This window comes from Dreissena polymorpha, chromosome 6, assembly GCF_020536995.1.
Source record: "Dreissena polymorpha isolate Duluth1 chromosome 6, UMN_Dpol_1.0, whole genome shotgun sequence".
Lineage (NCBI taxonomy): Eukaryota > Metazoa > Mollusca > Bivalvia > Myida > Dreissenidae > Dreissena > Dreissena polymorpha.
This window is the reverse complement of record NC_068360.1, coordinates 56736324-56762283: the sequence shown is the minus strand read 5'-3', so window position 1 is coordinate 56762283 and position 25960 is coordinate 56736324. Positions and strand designations below refer to the sequence as shown.

The 25960-nt window shown below is 35.5% G+C and overlaps 2 protein-coding genes across 4 annotated transcripts in view; both read right to left on the bottom strand.

Moving 5' to 3' along the window:
- LOC127833487 (aldehyde dehydrogenase 1A1-like) overlaps window positions 1-3165 on the bottom strand; it is a 38267-nt gene extending 35102 nt beyond the window's left edge. Inside the window, exon 1 of one of the 2 annotated variants that reach the window (XM_052358764.1) lies at window positions 3023-3165. In XM_052358764.1, the coding sequence (XP_052214724.1) occupies window positions 3023-3064 (42 nt within the window). In that variant the 5' untranslated portion in view covers window positions 3065-3165. The remainder of the gene's footprint in view (window positions 1-3022) is intronic. The other variant, XM_052358765.1, reaches the window with a different exon arrangement.
- Window positions 1-25960, bottom strand: part of LOC127833488 (aldehyde dehydrogenase, mitochondrial-like) — a 315090-nt gene that overhangs the window by 230405 nt on the left and 58725 nt on the right. Inside the window, exons 12-14 of one of the 2 annotated variants that reach the window (XM_052358768.1) lie at window positions 24587-24661; window positions 18360-18399; window positions 17535-17573 (exon numbers count right to left, since the gene is read on the bottom strand). In XM_052358768.1, the coding sequence (XP_052214728.1) occupies window positions 17541-17573; window positions 18360-18399; window positions 24587-24661 (148 nt within the window). In that variant the 3' untranslated portion in view covers window positions 17535-17540. The remainder of the gene's footprint in view (window positions 1-17534; window positions 17574-18359; window positions 18400-24586; window positions 24662-25960) is intronic. The other variant, XM_052358767.1, reaches the window with a different exon arrangement.

Genomic DNA, 25960 nt, shown 5'->3' with positions numbered 1-25960 from the left:
ACGAAAATATTTATATGAGCCGATTGATGTTCGCCTTTCACCTCTTTTTTCGCATGGGCTACGGCCGATTGTATTTTGCCAACGATGTAAGATTCTTGCCCTGTTTGTGTTCTTAATTTACGACTGCAAGATATCCGCTAGATAACTCTAGGATTTGGGTCAAGGTTTTGTATGCGCCACTTCTACCTGATACTAGTTAAGGGCATACATAGTATCAAATTTCATGCTCAATTCCATTCTTAACACGTGTCCCAAAAAAAACGTACACAATGTAACCCATTTCGCGTACAATACCACCAAGGCACGGGATACCCCGATAACCTGTCCTTGATTTCTACAAAGTTATCATTATTGAAGCTTTAAACTGTCTGTACAAAAACAGCATTGATTAGCTATCTGCTGTTGATTCGTAATCAGAATGTCATGACATGAACTGTCGGTAGATAAAAACTCAAAGAACAATAAAATCAGCAACTAAAAAAATACATACAAATTATATCATTTATACCGATGGCTAAGCGCGAAAATGTTGCATCATATAAACACATGTAAAACAGATACACCAGTCTCAAACTAAACTCTCGATTAATAATTTCGTTAAAAGATCAGTTTATATACGAATGCTTTTGACTCTGCACATAAGTTTTGCCTGGATAAGTGTGCATTATTTATGTAGACAGCGTGGCATGCACGTGCATGCATTAGTCTAGTCCAACTAGTGACGTATATCTATATGCATTATCGTCAATACTTAACAGATAAGTTTCATTTTAATCAGATTAACATATTCAAAAATGAGGTACGTTGTACATTGCTTATAGCCGTATAACCACATCAGCCGGGTATCTTTTTAACGTCTATTTTTCATATATACTTTTGCAGATCTCTCGACGCATTAACTGGTGGCGTAAGCGTGAATTACACCAAGTAATGATTATTTTCAGCATTCTATATAAACTGTGACAATCGATCGGTATATGATGAAAGAGCGAACTATGCAAGTTTTCTGTGCTATTATACCGGTAGGTTTCAGTATATTGGAGTCGCGCTCTGAGAAAACTGGACATAATGCATGTGCGTAAAGTGTCGTCCCAGATTAGAATGTGCAATCCGCACAGGCGAAATCAGGGGCGACACTTTTCGCTTTTATGACATTTTTCGTTTAAATGAAGTCTCTTCTTAGCAAAAATCCAATTTGGCGGAAAGTGTCGTTCCTGATTAGTCTTTGCGGACTGCACAGGCTAATCTGGCACGAAACTTTACGCACGTGCATTATGCCCAGTTTTCTCAGAACGCGACTCATTGAAGTTGAGCCTCGCTCTGGGAAAACGGTGATTAATGCATGTCACAGCATGTGCTTAAAGTGTCGTCCCATATAACCTCGTGCACTATGCGCAGGCTTATAATTTGCAAAATAAACATATTGGGTGAAGTAGAAATCAAATGTTAGGATATACATAAAACCCCAAAAGTATAAAGACAATCAACTCAAAAGCAGACTGCATCAACACGTATCAATATTTGCATCGGTAAAAAGTGATGTGTAACCTAAACCAGCTGTTTCGAACGTGACAGTATTAAATACACAAAGCTAAACGTAAGCCGCACCAGCCGGTGAAAAGCCTTATGGTACATTGCGGCTATTTATTTATGGCAAAAAACGGTTTGCCTCAGTCTCAAAATGAATGTGCTAGACTAGACACACGTAATAACAAAAGCGCGGCGTGAACAAAACAGGTATCACCACATTCGAACGGGCAATGGATTGGGAATGAACAAAAACTTTCACGTGACCTCATAATTCAACGTCAGTACGCGTTTAACCCATTTATGCCTAGCGGACTCTTCCATCCTTCTAAATTTGATCAGTTTATTTTCAAAATAAGGGACGTCTAGTATATTAATTTCTATATTAAGAATATTTCTTACAGAAATTCCTTTAAGCAAACAGCGCAGACCCTTTTCTCCTGTAAAATTACATATGTATACGTATTTTAAGATGATACAGAAGGTATCGGAGAAGTATGAGACAGTTTTTTTAACCCATTTATGCCTAGCGTCTAGAAAAAAGGACTTGGCAAACAGCGTAGACCCAGATGAGACGCCGCATGTTGTGGCGTCTCATATGGGTCCGCGCTGTTTGCTTAAAAAAAATTCTGTAAGAAATATTCTAAATATAGAAATAAATATAGTAGAAATCCCTAATTTTGGAAATATATTGATCCCATTTAGAAGAATTGGAGAGTCCACTAGGCATACATGCGTTAAATTAATCGGGTCAGACGTACCCATGAGTACGCATATTTATAATCAGTAAACATGAGCAAATGTGCTGAACAAGTACGGTCAAATTTAGTAGATGTGTGCAACACCATTTAGAACAATGGTATAGATTACATAGTTCACAGTGGGATATAGAGACACTATGAACAACAGTAGTATACTTAATGTTAAATTCAAGCAAGTTTTCACTACAAGAAAGAAAACTATTCGCTTTTTATGATACGGTTTATGGACCAGGAGAAAAAAACTTAACGGAAGATCAGTAAATCCTCTAAAACAGCTAAGGAAATATCTGGAATTAAAAAATATCAAAATCAACGCAATACATAGAACTTTATTCATTATATAAAATACATCCATTATAACATTGCACTCTTCGCAGTGTCAGTGCTTATCAGCTAACTTTGAGCTGGTATGGGTCCGGTCGCTCAAAACTTTAACTAAAGGGGAATAACCATTTACTCAAGTAATTAATAAAAAATAATTTGACAAGCATCGTCCTCATCATATATGTACATATCATTTAAGCATTTCTATCTGTTCACAATTAAGACATTGTTTTCAACTTTCAATTAGGATCTAAAACGTGATCTAAACATTTTAAGGCAGTACGTTTAAGTCGACCCCAAAGCAACAGTATTCAATCACAAAGGCCAACGCAATCTTGTCAGATATCGAAATTGTTGTTTAAGAACCAATATCAACGGAAATCATAAATTAATTCCTAATTACATCTTACTTGAGTATATTTTATTTCCGGACTTCGAATTGGGGCACTCATTGTATCCAACTTAACCTATAACGGCCGCACGCGATTGTCCTAAACCGAGTGGAGTTCTCATGTCGAGAGGTTGAGCTCTTTTATACTTGCGTAACCAGCGCGGCAATTACAGGAGCGTAGCTTGCGTATAGGATACTTTAAATTAATTTTTTTTTTTTTCGGTACGGTTTCATATCACTGTTTTTGTTGGAAATGTAGCGTTGTTTCAAAATATCTACATTTTCTTTAATATCGAAGTGATGGGACGCTGAAGATTTAGTGTGTTTTCGTCATGATTTATGTGTCCGGTGACAATCAACAAGACGTAATAGTGCGAACCGGAGGTTGTATTGAACTATATCAAACTCATGTGGCTTTTAAAATGTCCCGTTAATTTAGTTGTTTTAACAATAACAAAAATAAATCAGCGATCAGTGATCAAAAATGAGCAACTTGCACCGAACACGTTCCTTTTGCAGAAATTACCAATATGCAACTGTCATAAAGCCACTGCCTATTAACAACAGACATTAAGCAATTTAGAATTCGTAACTGATATTATGCAGCTAACAATTAGCATTTACCAACTGGCATATAATACATAATGACAATGAACAACTGGCATTAAGCTACTAAGCATCTGGTGTATAATAACCGGCAACACATTTTGTAATTGACAAAAAGCACATGCATGGACAACATGATTTCCGCAACTTAATATTTTACGAAATACTTATACATAAAATAAGGAAATGTCAAATATTAACTATCTTATGGACCCGATACAATAAACATACTTTAAAACAAAACTTTTTGATTTACCTTGTTTACCTGGTTTACATAGACATAATCGATTATTTTATTTTAAAGGGGCCTTTTCACAGATTTTGGCATGTTTTGTAGTTTGTCTTTAAATGTTTTATATTGATAAATGTTAACATTGGATATACAAAGCTACAGTAAAAAAAAAACAAGAATAAAATTAAAAAAAGAAAAAAGGTAACCCAAAGCAGGGCTCGAACCACTGACCCTTGGAGCCTTTCAGTTGAAGGTCTTCCACCTAGACCACTCGGCCATCCTTCCGGATACAAGGACATGTGTAATTTATACTTCATATCACCAATCCTCGTAGTTTCACAAAATATAACGACAACAATAGAACTCTCCAAATAATTAATTCGTTTCGCGTTGCAACGCGTTATAATTTTCGGGGTTTTAAATCGTCAAAAGATGCATATAATGGCTATTTTAGAGCATGGTAAATGTTCAATAATATTGTTTCTTCACAAATATCAAAACTAAAACGAAAATTTGCGAATCTGAAACAACTTTTTTAAATTTTGTCAATTTACCCAAACGTGAAAAGGCCCCTTTAACAAATAAATTCTTGGTATATTTTGAAATGGTGATAGAACCCTGAACCAAAACTTAACCTGAAAATCAATTTTGTTCAGCTTTATACATGTCGTTAAGCAACGATTATAAGTGAGTCAAGTACACGATTTTTTTCCCCTTTCTATTTACTTTTTGTGAGCTACGTCCTGTTGTATTTTACTGACGTTCGCTGGTCCGTATTCTAGTTCTCTCGTCTGTGTGTTTTCCCATTTCACGTTTGATAGATAGCGGCTAATGACGTCCTGTGCTCGGGTCAAGGTAAATGTGCCACTTCTATCTAGTATCAGTTTAAACCGAACTTCAAGTACACAGTATTATATTGCGGCAATAACTCATTCTCAGCGCTAATCGCAGTAAACAAAATACCAACGGTGCCCGCTAATTTTAAAGCTGTCTAGTTTAATGAACACTCGTTAAAATGAAATACGATCAAACATAGAACTTGCGCAATGAACATGCTGCGTTTTACTGGTGTTAAACCATTTATGCATAGCGTCTTGAAAAAAGGCCTTGGCAATCAGCGTAGACCCAGATGAGACGCCGTATGATGCGGCGTCTCATCAGGGTCTGCATTGTTTGCTTAAAAGAATTTCTGTAAGAAATATTCTAAATGTAGATATAAATATACTAGACAGCCCAAATTTTGGAAATAAATTGATCCAATTTAGAAGGATGGGAGAGTCCACTTGGCATAAATGGGTTAATTACAGAGACCGCTGAGGTAACACACGAAATATACATAAAATGATAAACGGCGTCTATCTTGATTTTGAAAATAAAGTTTGCAAATTAACGTTTCTATATAAACGTATAATTATTTTAAACATAATTTTGATTGTGTTTTTTTATTTTCAGTTGTAAGTCGCTTATTCATCGCTTGGAATGTTTGTTATTTAGTAAATTGCATATTTATTTATACAATTTTAAATTCATGTTTATACTTTTTAAATCAATACATAATACTTGAACTTAAATATAATCGTATGTGCTGATTTTGCGGTAATTAAGAAATACATAGGAAATATCAATATAAATCATATATGTACACGTAAAACGCACACCTGTTTATGCAGATGTAAATGATATTACACCTATTCATAGTATATATATCCTCACATAAATATATATAGTATGTACATGTATATACACACATAAGTGAGTTCTCAACGAGTGCAATATATGGTGTGTTAGCTTATATTTCAGATGCAGTTTTCTTTGCTCTCATTGAAAATACACATTATAATTATCGTATTGAGTTTTGTAAATGAATATGTAACCAATATACATTTTGTACTTTTCGATAGAAAATTGAAGTAAGACCCTGATATTATTAGCTAACGGGCAGATAGCTTATTCTGGTTTTCAGTGACTATTATCAGACAGATTGGCGGTGCACTGACCATGAAATCCACGGAGATAATATGAAGATTCGGTTTGCGTTGATTTGCATAATTTATTCAAGCTGTCACAGAAAGCAGCAGCTGCCGTCATCAAATTCCGAAAAACAACTGTGTTTAAAATAAAAACGAGCATTGGGTATCTCGATTAATCAATGTTACCAGACCAAATATAGCGTTGAAATGTGGGCTATTGCTAATAGGAACACTCAATTTTAAGGGTTAACTTTATTTTAAGAAGTATTCGTTGATTTTGAGCTTTTGCGGACCTTACGGAACCGCAAAGAGCCTTGTGATTTGGAAAGTTTAGTGTAAAAATGGTTGTACACGATCATGATGTCTTTATGGGATACTATTGCTTCATATTCGACATTCGGCTAGCATCGTTACAAAACGCAATTATGCGTCTCAATTATTTTCAATTTGGGCAATTCATTTGTAGACTTGTATTCATGCGGGCCTACTGTCTGAAAATTCCCCAACATAATAATTATTGGCTGTTGATAAAGGTATAGAAAGGTTAAATCCTGGGTAAGACAGCTACGCAGAAAAAAGTTCAGTGCCCTCCGCTGTAAATATTTTGGTGGCTAATATCGTTTAATGATGAATAATGCTAGCTATATTGTCTTATCAACGTTTCAACAAAGGCCAACCGTTGGTGCATGTAGATATTAAAAAATGCACGTTTCGTCTAGATTAAACCGGTTCAGAGGCATACAACAACGGTCTGATTTTTTACAGAATATATGGCGAATCGTTTTACTCACAATTACTAATCTCTTCGAATATGGCAACGTTTGCATGAACACTTACAAACTTAAAAGTTTAAACATGTGTGTTTTAGCTCGTTTACATCTAAAGCTTCGCGGTAATTGAGACATTCGAGTCCCTTCGCTGTGTAAAACCAGTACCCGGTATGTGATGTCTATAGATATTGATAACACTGCAAAAGTATCGACCCCGTGACCTTTTTTTATCGCAGCTACCATATTCACAAGGTCACCGCGATCTTAAAATTGTTCGAACGTAAACCAACTGTTTGCACCTTATACACATGTTTAAAAAATCATATTGCACTTGTTTTGAAACATTATTTTACATGTACTTTACAAACACGATATTTGCTTAGGGTCTTAGTTTAGCTCTCAACGCTGAAAAGCAAGGATTACATGTGTTTGAAACATGTAACCTCAGTAGTAACTAGTATACATGTGACTGTATGATTTTATCTACCAGAGTAGTTCGGTTCCCTGATCTGTAATACCACAGCTATTGTGTCACGTTGTTTTCAGTTTTCAGGTATCTATAGAGTCAAACGTGCCGCGAAACCGCTAAACGTGGCAAATGATGAGAGATACATAGTTAAACGCGACCGTAATGCACTTCAACGTGGCAAAAGTTGAGAGCGACGTCGTTAAACGTGACCGTAACGCTTCTCAAAGTGGCTTAAGTTGAAATGTACGTCGTTAAACGTGGCCGTAACGCGCTTCAACGTGGCTCCAGAACAGAGGTACATAGTTTTACGTGACCGCAACGCGTTTCATCGTGACACAAGTTGCGATGCGCGTAGTTTAACGTGACCGTAATACGCTTCAACGTGGTTAGACGTGACCGTAACGCACCTAAAAGTGGCTTAAGTTGAGATGTACCTCGATAAACGTAGTTTAATGTGACCGTAACGTGCTTAAACATGGTACAAGTCCAGAGGTTCGTAGTTTAACGTGACCTTAATGCTTCAAAGTGGCACAGTTTGAGATCACGTTGTTAAACGTGACCGTTTTACGCCTCAGAGTGGCACAAGTTGAGAGGTACGTTGTTAAACGTTAACGCTATAAAGTTTGTGACATTTATAACACGTTGTCCTCAGCGTCTTATGTTGCTGACTCTTCCGATATGTGTTGCCCTGCATTAATGCAGATGTTTTTTTCAAACATCAAAAATCATGTATTGATTGGCCTCTGCTCTGTCTCTGCTTTGCACTTCTTGCTATCTTGTTCAATAACGTAATTACTAAACACTTTGCCATGAACTTAGCTTGAAAAGTAAAGCAAAACATGGACAGATGTATTTCAAACTCAGTTTGTAGAGTTAGTTCGGCAGTCCGGACAAAAAGCGGCCCATCATGCTTTTGCAGGGTTTATTTACAACAAAAGTGGCAAAGATAAAAATATCCCGCTTGTTCCGGTGCGGGGTTCGGTGAAAGATATGTTTATACATGTTGTCAGAACAGCTGTGGTATTTCCACGAGTAATCTAGCATATCAACTTCGTTTCCAAAAACTCAAAATTTATCTGGAAATACATTAATTATCATTATGTAGACGTTGCTTTTTCTGTACCTATAATATATTTAGCTAGAGTAAGTATAAATTGTGTCTTTGTCCTAAAAGCATGCATTTAAAAACTAGACCGGCCTCAGATAATGTCTCTGTACGTACAATTCACGTTTCGACATTTTAAAACGGTTTGTTTCCGCTAATCCGCCAGTACGTATTACCAATTTAATTAAAAAATAATAAGTGCAATCACAATGGCTTCGACTAATGTATAACAATAAATGGACTAAGTAAATGTGAAGCGATTCTCAAGGAGAAAAAGTACTGGTCTATGAATCGCAAAGTTTTAGCGCGTTAGACTTTGCCAAGAAAGGTTCCTGGTTCGATTCTCGATGACGGGAAAAAATCAATCCAGCTTTTTTCTGGATTGTATGCTTATTTTTATTATTTCAATAATAATTGTTTTCATTTTAAAATTCAATGTTTTACTAATGTAAAGCAAACATGTATTTAGTGTGTTATTAAGCCATACATTTTTCATTTCGCACGAAGACTAATTTCGTGCGTCTCTTGTAACCGCTCTTTAATATCGATATACTTCAAACGAACGGTTTGACTTAACACAAATGTGGCTGGCAGAATTGTCCCTCTGTTAAAATTGAATTACAGAACATTAAATGATTGCTTTAGATTCCGAATTTAGTTTTGGCTGGTATAGTGTGCATAACTTATGCCCACAGTGTCTTTCTGGCGTGCTTGCAAAAGTCTAGCCGGACTAACGATATATTTCACATACATCGTCGATAATACAAATCAAGACAGATACATATTTATCAGATTAACGCATTAAAAAAATCAGATATGTTTTACATAGCTTATTTCCGTATTACCATGCCGTCGCGTATGTTTATGCTTCTTTTCTCGATGTTTATTTGTATACTTGTTCAGATCTGTCTAATGAGTGCGCGTTGTATGGTGGCAAAGGCGCGAATTATACATAATTGGAGAGTTTTCATTCTTTTCAGCATTTAGAATACATAATTATATTCGATCGGTATATGGTGGAAGGAGCCAAATATTCAAGCTTACCGTACTGTGATCAGTGTTCAGTATTTTAATATTTTATGAATGCGTACAATCATAACCGATTAACGGTTCCATCCTTACGAGGCAATCCGCTTGTTATAGGTATTATAAAACAGATTTGAAAAGTTAAATAATTTAACGTGCTATAAATCACTATAGCAATAATGTATGTGCCTTCACCCAAAACTGGGCCACTCACGAAAAATGTTTGTAATGTTAACTCATTAAAATAAAATACGATATCTTAACAACTGTTGCTTTTTTACCGGTATCGGTTACAGCAAACTTCGCGGTCAAAACATAAAATAAACGAATTCGCTAAAAATATATTAGAGGTCTTGCTCTATAAATGAAGATTAATGTTAAATATTTGATAATGCGCGGTTGAACAAAGTTTTACGGTTGGTTCATAGATAACTAGTGCATAAGGTTAGTTTCGTCCGGATCGAGTCAGTAAAGTACATTCTGTGTTTCAAAATAATTTCAAGCGACCGACTCAAATTTTTTATGCCGACCCTAATGTTTCAGGTTCAATGTTCGATTGCTTAATTCAATCATGTTTACCAGAGTAACTTTTATGTATAATGAGTATATATTACAACGAGATTGAGAATATTGTTGTCAGTGAATGTCCTTTTAAAGTGTGAAGTATCTTGGGTTTTGGCATTTTCAAATAGACTACCGGGAAAAATTTCTTGTCGAATGCCTTTTTTCGGACTGCACAGACTAATCTGGGACGACACTTTACGCGCATTAAAGTTTTTCCTTAAATGCTTTATATTGATAAATGTAAACATTGGATCTAAAAAGCTCAAGTAAAAAAGCAACAATACATTTATAAAAAAAGAAAAATAAGTAACCCTCAACTGAGATCGAACCACTGACCCCTGGAGTCCTGGAGTAAAAGTCTACCGTTTATACCACTCGGCCATCCGTGCTCATACAATGAGAAATGTATTTAATACTTTAAATAAGCAATTCTTGTAGTATCACACAATATAACGACAACAATAGAACTTTCCAAATTATGCAATCGTTTCGCGTTGCAAAGCTTTATATTTTTCAGTTTTTTTAAATCGTCAAAAGATGCATATATTGGATATTATAGCACATGGTAAATGTTCAGGGGTGCTTTTTCCTCACAAATATCATAACTTAAACGAAAATTTGCGAATCTGAAACATGTTTTTATTTTTTATTTTGTCAATTGACCGAAATGTTAAAAGACCCCTTTAACATCCGTTTCCTAGAGCGAGGCTAGTGTTTTGCCTTTTGTGTACGCTGATTGATTGAGAAATTAAGTCTGTGCTATACTCCCACAATAACGAGTCCATCCGGGTAAACTCGGACACTTTTCAGTTCTCATCAATAGCCATGTTTCCAAATGAAAATTGTTATAGTTCGGACTATTAAAGGCTACAGAAAGCATCAAACTGTTCTCCTCGGATTGTTTCGTTACGTGCAGACGTATCATTTGCAGATCTATTGCAAATTTTAAGCAACTGTCGTAACCGCGGAACCTGGAAAACTCGGACGAGGAAGGTAAAACTCGGAAACGAAGTGGACAATTTCGGACACATAGTGAAAAGTCAGACACATGTATGATTAAAAAAAAACAATATAAGCTATCTCCAGTAATCACTTATTGTTTAAGGTGGTAACAGAAAGTTAATGGATACATACTGAAACTAATATCTCTAGCAGATACTCGAAACGATAATCCGACAAAACAATATTGGTAGTGGTAAGTACATGAAATCATAGTATATATATATATATCCTCACATAAATATATATTTTATATAGATCTATACACACATAAGTGAGTTCTCAACGATGTCAATATATGGTAGGGTTAGTTTATAATTCAGATGCAGTTTTCTTAGCCCTCATTGAAATTACACATTATAATTATCGTATTGAGTTTTGTAAATGGATATGTTACCAATATACATTTTGTACTTTTCGATAGAAAATTGAAGTAAGACCCTGTAATTATTAGCTAACGGGCAGATGTCGGTAGCTTATTCTGGTTCGCAATGACGATCATCAGACAGATTTACGGTGCACTGAATTTTTAAAGGTTAACTTTATTATAAGAAGTGTTCGTATATTTTGAGCTTTTACGGACCTTACGGACACGCACACAGAGTCTTATAATTTGGAAAGTTTATTGTAAAAATGGTTGTACCCGATCATGATGACTTTATGGGATATTATTGCTTCATTCTCGGCCAGCATCGTTACAAAACGTAATTATGCGTCTCAATTACTTTAAATTTGGGCAATTCATTTGTAAAAGTGTATTCATTCTGCCCTACTGTCGGAAAATTCCCCAACATAATTATTGGCTGTTGATAAAGGTCTAACCCTGGGTAAGACAGCTACGCAGACAAAAGTTCAGTGCCCTCCGCTGTAAATATTTTGGTGGCTAATATCGTTTAATGAAGAATAATGCTAGTTATATTTACGTATTATCGTGTTAACAAAGGTCAACCGTTGGTGCATGAAGATATTCAAATATGAACGTTTCGTCTAGATTAAAATGGTTCAGAGGCATGCAACAACGATCTGCTTTTTTACCGAATATATGGCGAATCGTTTTATTCACATTTATTTATTTCTCAGAATATGGCAACGTTTGCATGAATACTTACAAACTAAAAAGTTTAAACATATGTAACATATGTATTTTAGCTCGATTACATCTAAAGCATCATGGTAATTGAGACATTCGAATCCCTTCGCTGGGTTAAACCATTATTTTATGTCAATAGATCTTGAACACACTGAAAGAGGATCAACCCCGGGACCTTTTTTTTTATCGCGGACACCATATTCACAAGGTCACCGCGATCTTAAAACTTTTCGAACGTAAACCAACTTTCTGCACCTTATACACGTGTTTAAAAAATCATATTGCACTTTTTTTGAAAGATTATTATACATGTTCTTTACAAACATGATATTTGCTTAGGGTCTTAGTTTTGCTCTAAAAGCTGAAAAGCAAGGATTAAATGTGTTTGAAACATGTAACCTAAGTAGTAACTAGTTTGCATGTGACCGTATGATTTTATCTACCAGTGTAACTCGGTCCCCGGATCTGTAATACCACAGCTATTGTTTCACGTTGTTTTCAGTTTTCATGTACCCATAGAGTCAAACGTGGCCGCGAAACCGCTAAACGTGGCACATGATGAGATATACGTCGTTAAACGCAACCGTAACACACTTTAACATGGCAAAAGTGGAAAACTACGTCGTTAAACGTGACCGTAACGCATCTCAAAGTGTCATAAGTTGAGATGTATGTCGTTAAACATGACCGTAAGGCGCTTCAACGTGGCATCTGTTCAAAGGTACGAAGTTTATCATGACCGTAATGGGCTTCAACGTGGCACAAGTTGAGATAAACGTAGTTTAACGTGACCGTAACCCGCTTCAACACATGCAGAGGAACGTGGTTTAACTTGGTCGTAATGCACTTTAAAGTGACACAGAATGAGATGTACGTCGTTACCGTAACACGCCTTATAGTTGCACACGTTGAAATAAAAGTGACTGTAACGCACCTCAGCGTTGGACAAGTTGAGATGTACGTAGTTAAAAGTGACGCGCCTAAGTGCGGCAAAAGTTGAGAGGTACGCAGTAAGACGTGACCGCTACAAGGTTTTTAACACGTTGCCCTCAGCGTCCAATGTTGCTGCCTCTTCCGAAACGTGTTGCCCTGCAGTGATTCAAATGTCTTTCTCAAATTCGTAAAAAACATATATTGATTGGCCTCTGATTTGCCTCTACTTTGCACTTCTTGCTATCGTGTTCAAGAAGGTAACAACTGAACACTTTACCCATGTTACCATGAACTTAGCTTGAAAAGTAAAGAAAGAAAATGGAAGAGTTAGGTCTGGGAGTCCAGACAAAAAGCGGCATATGCTGCTATTTGCATGGTTTATTTGCAAAAGCAGCAAAGATAAATATCTTAATCGTTCCGGTTCGGCGTTCGTTGAAAGATATGTTTATAAAAAAATGTTGTCAGAACAGATGTGGTATTTCCACGAGAAATCTAGCATATCAACTTCGTTTCCATAAAACTCAAGATTTATCTTGAAATACATTAATTATCAGTATTTAGACATTGCCTTTCTTTACCTATGATATATTAAGCAAAAGCATGTCTCTGTACATGCATGTTTCCACAATTTAACCCATTTATGCCTAGTGGACTCTCCCATCCTTCTAAATTTGATCCATTTATTTCCAAAATTAGGTATGTCTAGTATATTTAATTCTATATTTAGAATATTTCCTACAGAAATTCCTTAAAGCAAACAGCGCAGACCCCCGATGAGACGCCGCATCATGCGGCGTCTCATCTGTGTCTACGCTGTTTGTCAATGCCTTTTTTTTCTAGACGCTAGGCATAAATGGGTTAAAACGGTTTGTTTCCCGCTAATCCACCACTATTAACCATTAAATTCTAAAATACGCAGCCATGTGCAATTACAATGGCCTCGACGGATATATAACAATAAATGGACTCAGTAAATGTGAAGCCAGTCACAAGAAGAATAATAACTGGGCTATGAATGGAAAATTTTTAGCGCGTTAGAATTTGCCCAGAAAGGTTCCTGGTTCGAATCTCGATGACGAGAAAACAATAAACTTTTTTTCTAGAGTGTATGCATATTTTGATTATTCCAATAATAATTGTTTTGTTAAAAAACAACAACGTTGTATTATTGATGTAAAGCATATTGCTATGTGTTAACGTGTTATTAAGCCATACATTTTTAATTTCGCATGAAGACAAAGTTCGTGCGTCTCCTATAACCGCTCTTTTATATCGATATACTGAACGAACGGTTTGACTTAACCCAAATGTGGCTGGTAGAATTGTCCCTCTTTTAAAAATTGAATTAAGAACAGTATATGAATGCTTTAGATTCCGAATTTAGTTTTGGCTGGTTTAGTGTGCATAACTTGTGTCCAAAGTGTGTTTATGTCGTGCTTGCTAAAGTCTAGTCGGACTTACGATATATTTTACATGCATCATCGTTAACACAAAGCCAGACAAGATGCATATTTATCAGTTGAACGCATTAAAACATCAGATTTGTTTTACAAAGCTTATTTCCGTATTACCCTGTCGGCGCGTATTTTTTATGCTCCTTTTCTCAATGTTCGTTTGTATACTTGTTCAGATCTGTCAAATGAGTGCGCGTTGCATGGTGGCTTCGGCGCAAATTATATATCATTGGAGAGTTTTCATTCTTTTAAGTATTTGATATACACAGTTATATTCGATCGGTGTATTGTGCAAGGAACCAAATATACCGTGCTGTGATCAGTGTTCAGTATTTTGATATTTAAATAATGCGCACAATCATGACCGATGTACGATTCCATCTTAAAGGGACAATCCGCTAGTAATATGTATTTTAACACATATTTTAAGTTACATAATTTTACATGCTATAAAGCACTCAAGCAATAATGTATGTACCTTCACCGAAAACTGGGCCACTTACGAAAATATTTTTTTTATGGAAACTCATTAAAATAAAATACGATATCTTAACAACCGTTGCTTTTGACCGGTATCGGTTACAGCAAACTCCGCGGTCAAAAACATAAAATAAATGACTTCGCTATAAATATAACAGGTCTTGCTCTGTAAATGAAGATTAATGTTAAATATTTGGTAATGCGCGGGTAAACAAAGTTCAACGGTTGGTGCAAAGATAACTATACCTTTAGATTAGTTTCGTCCGGATCGAACAAGTAAAGAGACACGCACATTACGTTGTAGTAATCAATGAATTCAAATACATCCTGTATAATGTCTTTCAAAGTAATGTCAAGCGACCGACTCTATTGTTTGGTGCTTACCCTAAACGTCTTAGTATTCCAAGTTTAACGTTCGATTGCGAAATTCAATCATATGCACAAGATTATATATTATATATAAAGAATGTATGTTACGATTTTTGTGTCTAGCATCCCTTTTTAAAGTGTGAAAACGTGTGTGCTGTACAATAAGTTACCGGAAAAAACAACAGATTGGCACAGCGACTTACATTGTTTGTATGTATACATGCTGGAGGAAACACACGACTCTTTTTCCTTTTAATGTAAACTGATTGCTTGTTCTTCGAAGTCAGTAATAAATAAGCGCATTGAAGACTTTAAAAAATCAAAGCTTCTGAGTAAAGGAAAGACAATAAACATGTCTAATGTTATTTTTACATATAACAAATCAAACTTATCTTTGCGGTACTAGATGAATGGGGCAAGTGATGTAACTTTTTATGGCGAAACCCGGATCTGTCTATTATGCCAAGCAGTGGCCACGGTTCAACTTTTTATGTGAACGGGTCGAAACCAGCGACGCATTTATACAATTTGATGAAATCGATGTTTTCTCTGTCATAGCGTGCATTTATAAAAAATGCCACGTGATGTCAATGTCCTACGTCAATCTACTAAAAGTTGAAGGCTCACAACAACGGTCAGAAAATTACTTAATTCATTTACAGAATTATGCTCAAGGTAGTACATTGATGGTACGTAGTTTAACGTAGCTGTAACGTTGCACACGTTGACAGGTACATAGTAAACTTAGCCGTAACGTGGCAAAAGTTGACCTGTACATAACTCAACGTAGCAGATGCGCGTCATAACATTGTACAATTTGACAGGGGCTTAGTTTAGCGAGGTCATTATGGGCTTCAACGTGGAACAAATTGACATGTAGATGGTTTAGCATGGCAGTAACGCGCTTTAATCAGGCACATGTTGACAGATACGTAGTTTAACTTGGTCGAAAACGCACCATAACGCGAACCTATAAATCTTGTCAACTGTTGTTCAACTGATCAGATCAATTTAAAAACACAAAAACACTGTCCTAATTTCTCTATTTGCACTAAGCGTACTTAAAACGAAGATTTTTTGCATAACATAGACATAAAGGATATCAAATATACATGTTTTATATTGGAATTACATGTATTTGCTTTTGTTTGGTCCATGTACAATATAACAGAGACGTAGAAAACATCTAATACGTCTCTGAATACAATTACCGGTGCTTAACTTCATAATGTAACATAAGAAGTAAAGCTAGATAGATATCCCGTTGAAGGTGAATACTAACCTGTTTTTACAAAAAAAAAACAGTTAAAACAGTTTTTAGAAAATTCAACCTTTTGACATTCAGCCGTAAATGACCAGCCAACGTTTATCAATCAATAATTTGTCTATTCCCAAATTTTTTTCGGACCAGAACTGATTTCTGTCAAAAATTGAGATGATCAAGTATGCAATGTAATTAGCGCGTACTTTGCAGCTATATCTTTGGTCAAGACAGCAATTATTGGAGCTCAGTAAAAACGCATTTGCCGTTAATTTACAAGAGTTACAAAGTAAAGACATCTTAAATCCACGGGTTCAAGTATTGTAATTCAAATTAAGGCAACTAAAATATGGTCCACAGTTAATACACGTGCATATAATACAAAAAAAGTTGTGCGTGCCTGGATATAAGTTTAGACCCGAATAAGGTCTATATTTGAAAATACCGGTACCATGGAATTTGATTTATTAAATCAAAGAAGAAAATGAATTTGTCAGCTGACTTTCACACAATTTAGTGAGATTGTTTTCAATGAATTCGTACAATAAGTAGCTTGTGCCGCTTTCTGCGGTAAGAAGCAGTGATTTAAAAAAAAATCCGGCTTGTTTCGGTTCGACATTCGGTGAAATATATTTGTATGCATGTTGGCAGCACAGCTGCAAAATAACGATGAGAAATATATCATGCCACCTTCGTTCCAAAAAAGATTTTATCTAAAAATCCATTTTATCATTATTAACACGTCGGTTTCTCTACAGATCTTGGCACAAACTTGTGAGCAAAAAAGAAAAGCGAATGTTCTTTTAGAGGGAAAACATGTAAAAAATGTGTGTTGTGCCTATCAATTGCGCTTTCTTAAACTAGTCCGCGCTGTTGTCAAGAGCAATCCTAAAATACATTACACAACATGAAAATTCTCAGTATTTTATTACAAACAATTACACACACTAAACTATCTTTCTCGCAAAACTTACAAAATTTAACTGCAACCAGCAAACAAAAGTGAAAATATACAAAACAAAGTAGAATGTCCACTTAAACAGAAGAAGCACACTGCTTTTACATACAGAATGAATAATTGCTTATTTCATAAAAAAATTTATAAACAAATCAAAACATTGATTTTCTGGAATGTAAATGGCAAAAATCTGCGTATAAGTAAGTAATGAAAAATATGAAAAAAATCACTTTCCTGAAGAAAAACGCTCACTACAAGTACTTCTCTGGGAAGTTTATAGTCACCTGAAATGTACCATGAAGATATATATATACAAGCAAGTTAAAGTGTCTAACAGATGTGAGGGCATGGTCGTTACTAATAAAACATCATCTGTTTTTGAAAAACATAATGTGAAATTTGTCAAGAATTTTCTGTTAAAAGATTGATTTTGTTCAATTTTGAAGTGCTTTTGTTTTGCAGTTTACTTGTCAATTTCTGCATCTTTCTGTGCATTTTCAATACCGACACTCAACCATATTTGGCAAACTTCCTTCTGTGGTAAATTGAAGTCATTTTTTGTCATATTTCTATTTATTGGTCAATTATCCAGCCTCTCTTTGTTCATAGATCAATTAATTTTGTCAAACATAATTTGCTTTACTGGTAATGACAGTGGTACATTACTGCCAAGCCTCTTTGGGATCATTGGTACATCTACTACTTTTTTGTGTTAATTGGTCAATGGCCAAGAATTATTTAATAGCTATCAAGCCTTTTGGTGTTCATGGGTCAGTTATACAGCATTTTTGTGTTCATTGGTACATTGTTGTCTTTTTGAATTTATTAGCTGATTATCAAGACTCTTGCTGATCCTTGGTCAATAGTCAGGCCTTATTTTGCCTTCACTGATCAATAGTTAGGCCTTATTTTGCCTTCACTGGTCAATAGTCAGGCCTTATTTTGCCTTCACTGGTCAATAGTCAGGCCTTATTTTGCTTTCAATGGTCAATAGTCAAGCCTTAAAGGTTGTGGAAACTTACATTATTAGGTAAGAAAACACTGATCTGGTTAAAAACAACTATGCATACCGTCTTGATTTCAGTACACTCATGAAGAGCATATTCTCTCCTGAAAATTAATAAATAATGGTTAACAACTGCATTTTATAGCAATTACTTGAATTAGTGACGAGACAAAGAATACTCCCCTACCCACCTCAACAATGTCGTATAATGTCCGGTGATGTGATATAATGTCTAAGTTGACAAGAAACCGTCGGAGACGGGTGATGCTCCCCAAAGGTTTTTTTGTCACAATATTGCACTATATATTCAGATAAAAGGAAACGTCTTGAGGGGCATAACTTTGGACAAAATAATACGATGGATGGTTTAGCAACTTAAAAATTTCAAAGGGCCATAACTCTCTAAATAAATCATCTAACCAGAACCCACAAATAACATGCGCATCTCCTCAAGGTAGCTAAGCTTCCCATAAAGCTTCATTGAATTCCAGTCAGTAGTTGGGGAGAAATAGCCCGGACAAGAATTACACTATATGTACAGTTTATAGAAAATTTCAAAGGGCCATAACTCTGTGAACAAGAGTGCCAAACTGTCACAAGATACGCCCGTTTGAAGGTTTTGGACAACTTTACCATGACCCATATTTGTACTTGACCTACATATCATATAGACACAACTTATGACCAAATTTGATGAAGATCAGATGAAAACTACTTCAATTAAAGTGCGGACACCATGCTAAATGCTTGAAATGCACTGACTGACCTCGTGATCTAGTTTTTGATCTGGCATTACCCATATTCTTGACCTAGATATTGTCTAGACACAACTTCTGACCAATTTTGGTGAAGATCGGGTGAAAACTACTTCAATTAGAGAGCTGACACCATGCTAAATGCTTGAGATGCACTAAGTGACCCTGTGACTAGATATAGTCTAGATACAACTTCTGACCAAGTATGGTGATTATCGGATGAAAATTACTTCTATTACAGAGCGGACACCATGCTAAATGCTTGAAATGCAGTAAGTGACCCCGTGACCTAGTTTTTGACCCGGCATGACATATATTCGAACTTGACCTAGATATTGTCCAGATACAACTTCTGACCAAGATTGGTGAAGATCGGATAAAAACTACTTCAATTAGAGAGCGGACACCATGCTAAATGCTTGAAATGCACTAAGTGACCCTGTGACCTAGTTTTTGACCCGGCATAACCCATATTCGAACTTGACCTAGACATTGTCTAGATAAAACTTCTGACCAAATTTGGTGAAAATCGGATGAAAATTATTTGAATTAGAGAGCCGACACTGCTGTGGACGCCGCCTACCCGCCAAGGGTGAAACTATAACAAGGTGCCTGAACCACGTGACTTTTTCGGCTATGTGTGGGGCAATCGGATGTAAACAAAAAGACGCTTCAGGTAACGTTTTTGATAATTTCTTCATTATTTCAAAACCATTTTAAAAAAAAAACAAAGACGAGTGCCCGGTCATTGTAAAACGACACAACTTTTGGTAAGTTTGCGCAAAATTAATTAAGTATTTTATCCAAAAAGTGCAACCGCGTGTTTGAAAACACATGAAGTGAAATGCTATGTGTGGTATATTTTTTGTTCAATCAACAAAAACATTGATTATAATATTGTCGAGGGTTTACAGAATAGGGCGGACATTGTTATTCTTCATAGATAAGCTACTTACATTGTATGTTTGCGCAAATACATCTAATTCGGAGTGTGTGTATATAAATGTAATACTGCTATGTGTGGGACACATTTTTTAAATGCTATGTGTGGTATACAAGAAATTGCCCGTCAGTTCTGCATTTAATCTGAACACAGTTTTATGAGAATCTAGAACATAAACTTTAGTCTGTCCTGAAAATATATCAAATTAACCAAATGTTTCATTATTGAATACTGAAGTAATCGTGTAATGATTAAACAATTTATGTTTAACTGAACACAATTCTTATATAAAAGCATACATGTTATGTTGAAATATAATATTTCTTTGTTTTACTTATTGACTTTAAATAAATATAATGATTGATATTTCTGCCTGATTATTGAATTTGGTCCATTTTTTAATGAATGACAAAGAAAATAAGAGCACATGCTTTAAAATGGGTTTCACTTCTATTGTTGTTCAGACTTGAAAAGGATTAGTCAAAAGATCTGTAACGCTTTTAAGGTCCGAAGCTGTGTAAGAACTACATGAACACCATCAAACCACACGGAAGGTGATATGCGGCAAGTTAATAATCAAAACCACAGTGACAGAGACAGGGACCCCGCTTCATTCTGTGATGTTTATGGAAAGCTATTTCAACTAACTATGCAAACATACCATTTAACATGTATTTTTGCATAAGCAAAACAAAGTGTGTGTATTGATATGTGTGTATATTTATGGGTTTTGTATCTATGTTATTACTAAAATTGATAAGATGATTATAAAATCTGATTATATGTGTTAATATGTGTTTCATAACAAATAATAATTTAAACCCAATGATGCTTGTTTGTGGTCTATTCCAATATTATCTCCATATGAATATCTTCAGTATATCAAAATAAACACGTCATTAATAATAACATTACTTTATAACTAGCATGCACATGTAACAATAGAAACTAAAGCACCAAATACATAAAGAAGAACATTAGTATTAACAAAGAAATTGTAATCAGTCAATTTATGAATTTGCAAATCTTGCTATTCATACATATGAATGCTCCAATTACGTCATAACAAATGATCATCGCCAAAACGTCTTGACTTGTGGGGGTTATTATACCAACAAACATATTGAATTGCATCAATACTTCATTTACTCAAATTCAAATAGAATCTGAATAACTGAAAATAGTTTGAGATGTTTAATGAAAATACTCATTCGCCCCGGTAATGAAAGGGCGCTGCAAGATCTTGTTACCACTGCACCAAGTAATTAACATTAAATAATATAATGTTGTTCAATTTGTTGAAGTGTCAAATTTTTATGTAATGTTTTCTTTGATTGTTTTCTTTCTCTGCAAGACTTGCACCATCTGGTAATAACACAAACAGTCATTTAAACTTTGGAACATTTACACTACATGTTTGTATATGACAACTTTTTATTGATCAAGATATCAGTACGTCTCTTAAAGGTGCTTCCAAAAATACTTTTAATCTCCCTGAAAAGAACAAAATACACGTGAAATAAACTGTAAAAAAAAATTAGCATGCGTGATATATCAGATAGCTCAATAGGATTTAGATACAAATACATGATTTTCCAGAAAAAAGTGTTATTGATCCTAGTGTCTATTTGTTTAAAAATGCTGTATGATCTCTTTATGCTTATTTAATAACTATCGTTACAGTCAAAAATGCCTACACATTCCTGCTAAAAAACACACAACTAACACTTTTTGTAGTTTTGTTGCAATAATATTCACATGACATCTTGCACAAACAATCCTTACGATTTTGTGTATTAAACAAGTGCATTAGTTGGCATTGGCAGTAACAATTCACTGAAAATTCAACATTTTGTAACAATTAATTTTATAGAAACAAACAAGAAAAAGTTTGCCCAACGGACCTATTTTCCTGTCCGTGCGTGGGTGGCTTTGTGTTAGGAGATCCCCGACCGTGTTTTGACCTCTCTGCCACACTGTTCGCAAACAAATGGCATTCTAAAAGTAAACAAAATATGAATATAAGTTATCGACAACCATGATAATTTTGACTAACATGAACGTAGGATTATCATATTTAAGGCGCGCAAAACACTACCAACAATGTTTATTGACCAACTTTTGTTATTCAGACAGACTTTAAATATTATTGACGTTAATGTCAATCTTTCGATTCTCTAGTTTAGTTTGTATACCACACATAGCATTTAAAAAATTTGTCCCACACATAGCATCATTACATTTTCATACACACACTCCGAATCAGATGTATTTGCGCAAACATACAATGTATGTAGCTTCTCTATGAAGAATTACAATGTCCGCCCTATTTTTTAAACCATCGACAACATTGTAATCAACGTTTTGGTTGATCGAATAAAAAATATACCACACATAGCATTTCACTTCGTGTGTTTTCAAGCATGCGGTTGCATTTTTTGGAAAAAATACTTAATTAATTTAGCGCAAACTTACCAAAGTTGTGTCTTTTGACAATAACCGGGCACTCGTCGTTTTTTGAAAATGGTTTTGAAATAATGAAGAAATTATCAAAAACGTTACCTGAAGCGACGTTTTGTTAACATCCGATTGCCCAACACATAGCCGAAAAAGTCACGTGGTTCAGGCACCTTGTATAATACGTACCGTTTTTTTAAACGGGCGTATAAAAATCATCCGACCATAATCGGCTGATAATATGCACATCTCCTGTTGGTAGTGAAGCTTCCCATAAAGTTTCATTGAATTCCCGTAATAAGTTGCTGAGAAATAGCTCGAACAAAAATTGCACTATATGTACAATAGACAATTTCAAAGGGCCATAACTCTGTGAAAAATCATCTGACGAGAACCGGCTGATAATATGCACATCTCCTCTTGGTAGTGAAGCTTCCCATAAAGTTTCATTGAATTCGAGTCATTAGTTGCTTAGAAATCGCCCGGACAAGAATTGCACTATATGTACAGTTAATGGAAAATTTCAAAGGGCCATAACTCTGTGAAAAATCATCCGACCAGAACCGGCTGATTATATGCACATCTCCTCTTGGTAGTGAAGCTTCCCAAAAAGTTGAATTAAATTCCGGTTATTAATTGCTGAGAAATAGCCCGGACAAAATTGTGCACGGACGGATGGACACACGGACGGACAGACGAAGCGGCGACTATATGCTTCCCCCAATTTTTTTTTGCATAACTTCTGCACTTTTTAATGCAAGATAAAAACATCCGCAGTCTGCAAGCCATCTTTAGATGAGTTTGTGTGACCAACAGACAAATAGACGTTTCTGTGCTAAAATATGCCATTTACAACTCGCAATGAGATTTAAAAAAAGACCCGCATCATGCGAAAATGGGTCTTATGCCATATGCGCCCATCATACCTATAGCCCACTCAGCCTGCGCAGCTCACAGTCTGGTCGACAGGAGATACATAATGAGACAATAAAATCTTGTGTGATTTTATAGCGGACAGGATTGCCTCTGACAAGACTATGCAAATGCACAGGCTGGGAATGAGCTGCGCTAGCCAAAACGCCATAAGACCCATTTTCACATGGCGCGGCTATGAATGTGTGATTTGAATGTTTCGAAAGAAAACTGCGTGTTAAATATTAATATATGATATTTTTCGATGGTAAAGAAATAAACTCATAACAAACCATGTTATGAGGGCACATACGATGTGAAATCCCGTAGTATAATTTGTATCTACTAACGCTATTGTGTGGTTTGACAATAATAACACAAATTTCATGCGGTAAATATTCGACTACCAAGTGAAAACCCACACACACAATAGTTTAACTTTTGTTTTCAATTTAATTGTTTAGAAACAAAAAATTCAAACTTTATTATCAATTCAGCATTTTCGCAACTCTTGTTCAACGTTTTATAAATTGAGAACTGTTAATATAAACAAGCTTAACTTTATACTATTGCGCTGTGATCACCCGTGCAATGGAGAATACATGAGATATGGCCGCTACCTATTGAGAACAAAAGAACGTTTCCCAGACATATCAAATTAAACCACCCTGTAATAGCAAGCACTAGGTTACGCAAAGATACGTGATAGTGTGTTGGACTCTCGATATAACACTATAGTTGTTTATTTTTTTCGCATCTATTAATAGCCTCAAATTATAAATGACCTGTGTTGAGCAAAAATACCACATGATTAAGACGAAGGAGATAGTGATCTCTATTTTAATCATTCATAAAAATTCTCTTGCGCAACACATATATTTCTAAGATTGTTTATTGATTTTTCAATATACTCTCCGTTAAAAAATATTCCATTTAACACGATATTCAGATGTTTCCATTTGTGAATGAATAGAGTTGAAAAAATCAAACTTTGGCATAAATTATACAACTCTTTCTCTGGGCGGATGCGGCAGATGCGGCATTTATCAGGTTCATTGCAGTTATGAAAACTGGCATAAAACGCGTGGTATTAAAAGTAAACTCCTTCAAAATCAGGTAGGAATTCCTTGTGATGGCACAGATTGTATGTAAGAGCATGGAATGACAGCTCTGCGTTTAGATTTGAAAGTGTATTACTTTTGGTCCCCTGGTGAGCCAACTTACAGTTCTCTCCCTTGGCCACTCTTCTTAAACCCACCAAAAGGAGTCTGGGATTTGACCACATCATAACAGTTCACCCTGAAATAGACAATTGGGTTGTAATTAACAACAGCAATCTTGGAAGAATACATTTTTGTGTGTGAATATCATACTTATTCTGTACGGAATTATTTCAATATAATGACTAGTTTGTTAAACAAAGTCCATTGTTGCAGATTTTGTCATCAAAAGTGAAGTAGATCAAGGTTTTATCTCGCCCATCATTGAATCCAGACAAGATCTTCTGAAGAAAAAAAGATTGTGTCACTGAAGTCTCAAATGCAATATAATTCTCTTAAAAGACTAAATGCATATTACTGACAAACTACAGATAGTTTTCACAGCCAAGGGAAAATTACTCTTTTTTGTCTCCAGTATTGGATCTTTACTGAAACATAATTTTGTTGACAGGCAGTCAGATGAAACAAGACTATTGTCAAGCAATATGGTCCCCAACCGGTGAAGCTCCACCATTGTCAGATTTTTTTGAATTTTCTTTTTAATATTTGTTGCCATAGCAACCAGAATTTTTAACGTAGGAACACAATAAAATGACGTGAATAATCTTCATATTGCAATCTATCCATATTTCAAGTTACATGAAAAAATATGAAGAACTTTTAAAGTTATCGCAGGATCCAGAAACGTGTGACAGACTGACTAACTGACGGACACACAGAGCGCAAACCATAAGTCCCCTCCGGTTTCAACGGTAGGGGACAAGAAGTGCAATATGGTATTCCTGGTGTAATCTGGCCCATTAGCCATGACCTTGCACAAGCAGGAGAGAAAACGTAAAACAGCATTTCAAGAGACCTAAAATAGTTAAGATCTCATCCTTAAGCTTAAACCAGACATTCCAAAAGCTTGGGCAAGAAAATTTGAATTATTTGGTAAAAGGAAGTTTCTTCTAAAAGAAAACCTAGCCAAAGGCGGAAAGTGTCGTCCTCGATTAGCCTGTGCGGACTTCACGTGCTGATCTTGGACAACACTTTAGGCACACATGAATTAAGCCCAGTTTTCCCTGAACGAGGCTTATATTATGAATTGCTCATTATTAGTATGTTAATTACTAATTATTTAAGGCATGCATGTATAATAATATGAATTTGTTATCACGATAAGCTGTAATATGCTTAAGTGAATACAATATTTGTTCTGTTCTGTGAGATATTATTCTCCTCACCACACAGAGCCTGCATCGAGGTTCTGTGATATCTTCAGTGCATTGTTGATATCGCGGGTCATGACACCTGCTGCCAGACCGTATGATGTGTTGTTGGCGCGCTCTATCACCTCGTAAATGTCCTTGAACTTCAGGATCGACTGAACTGGACC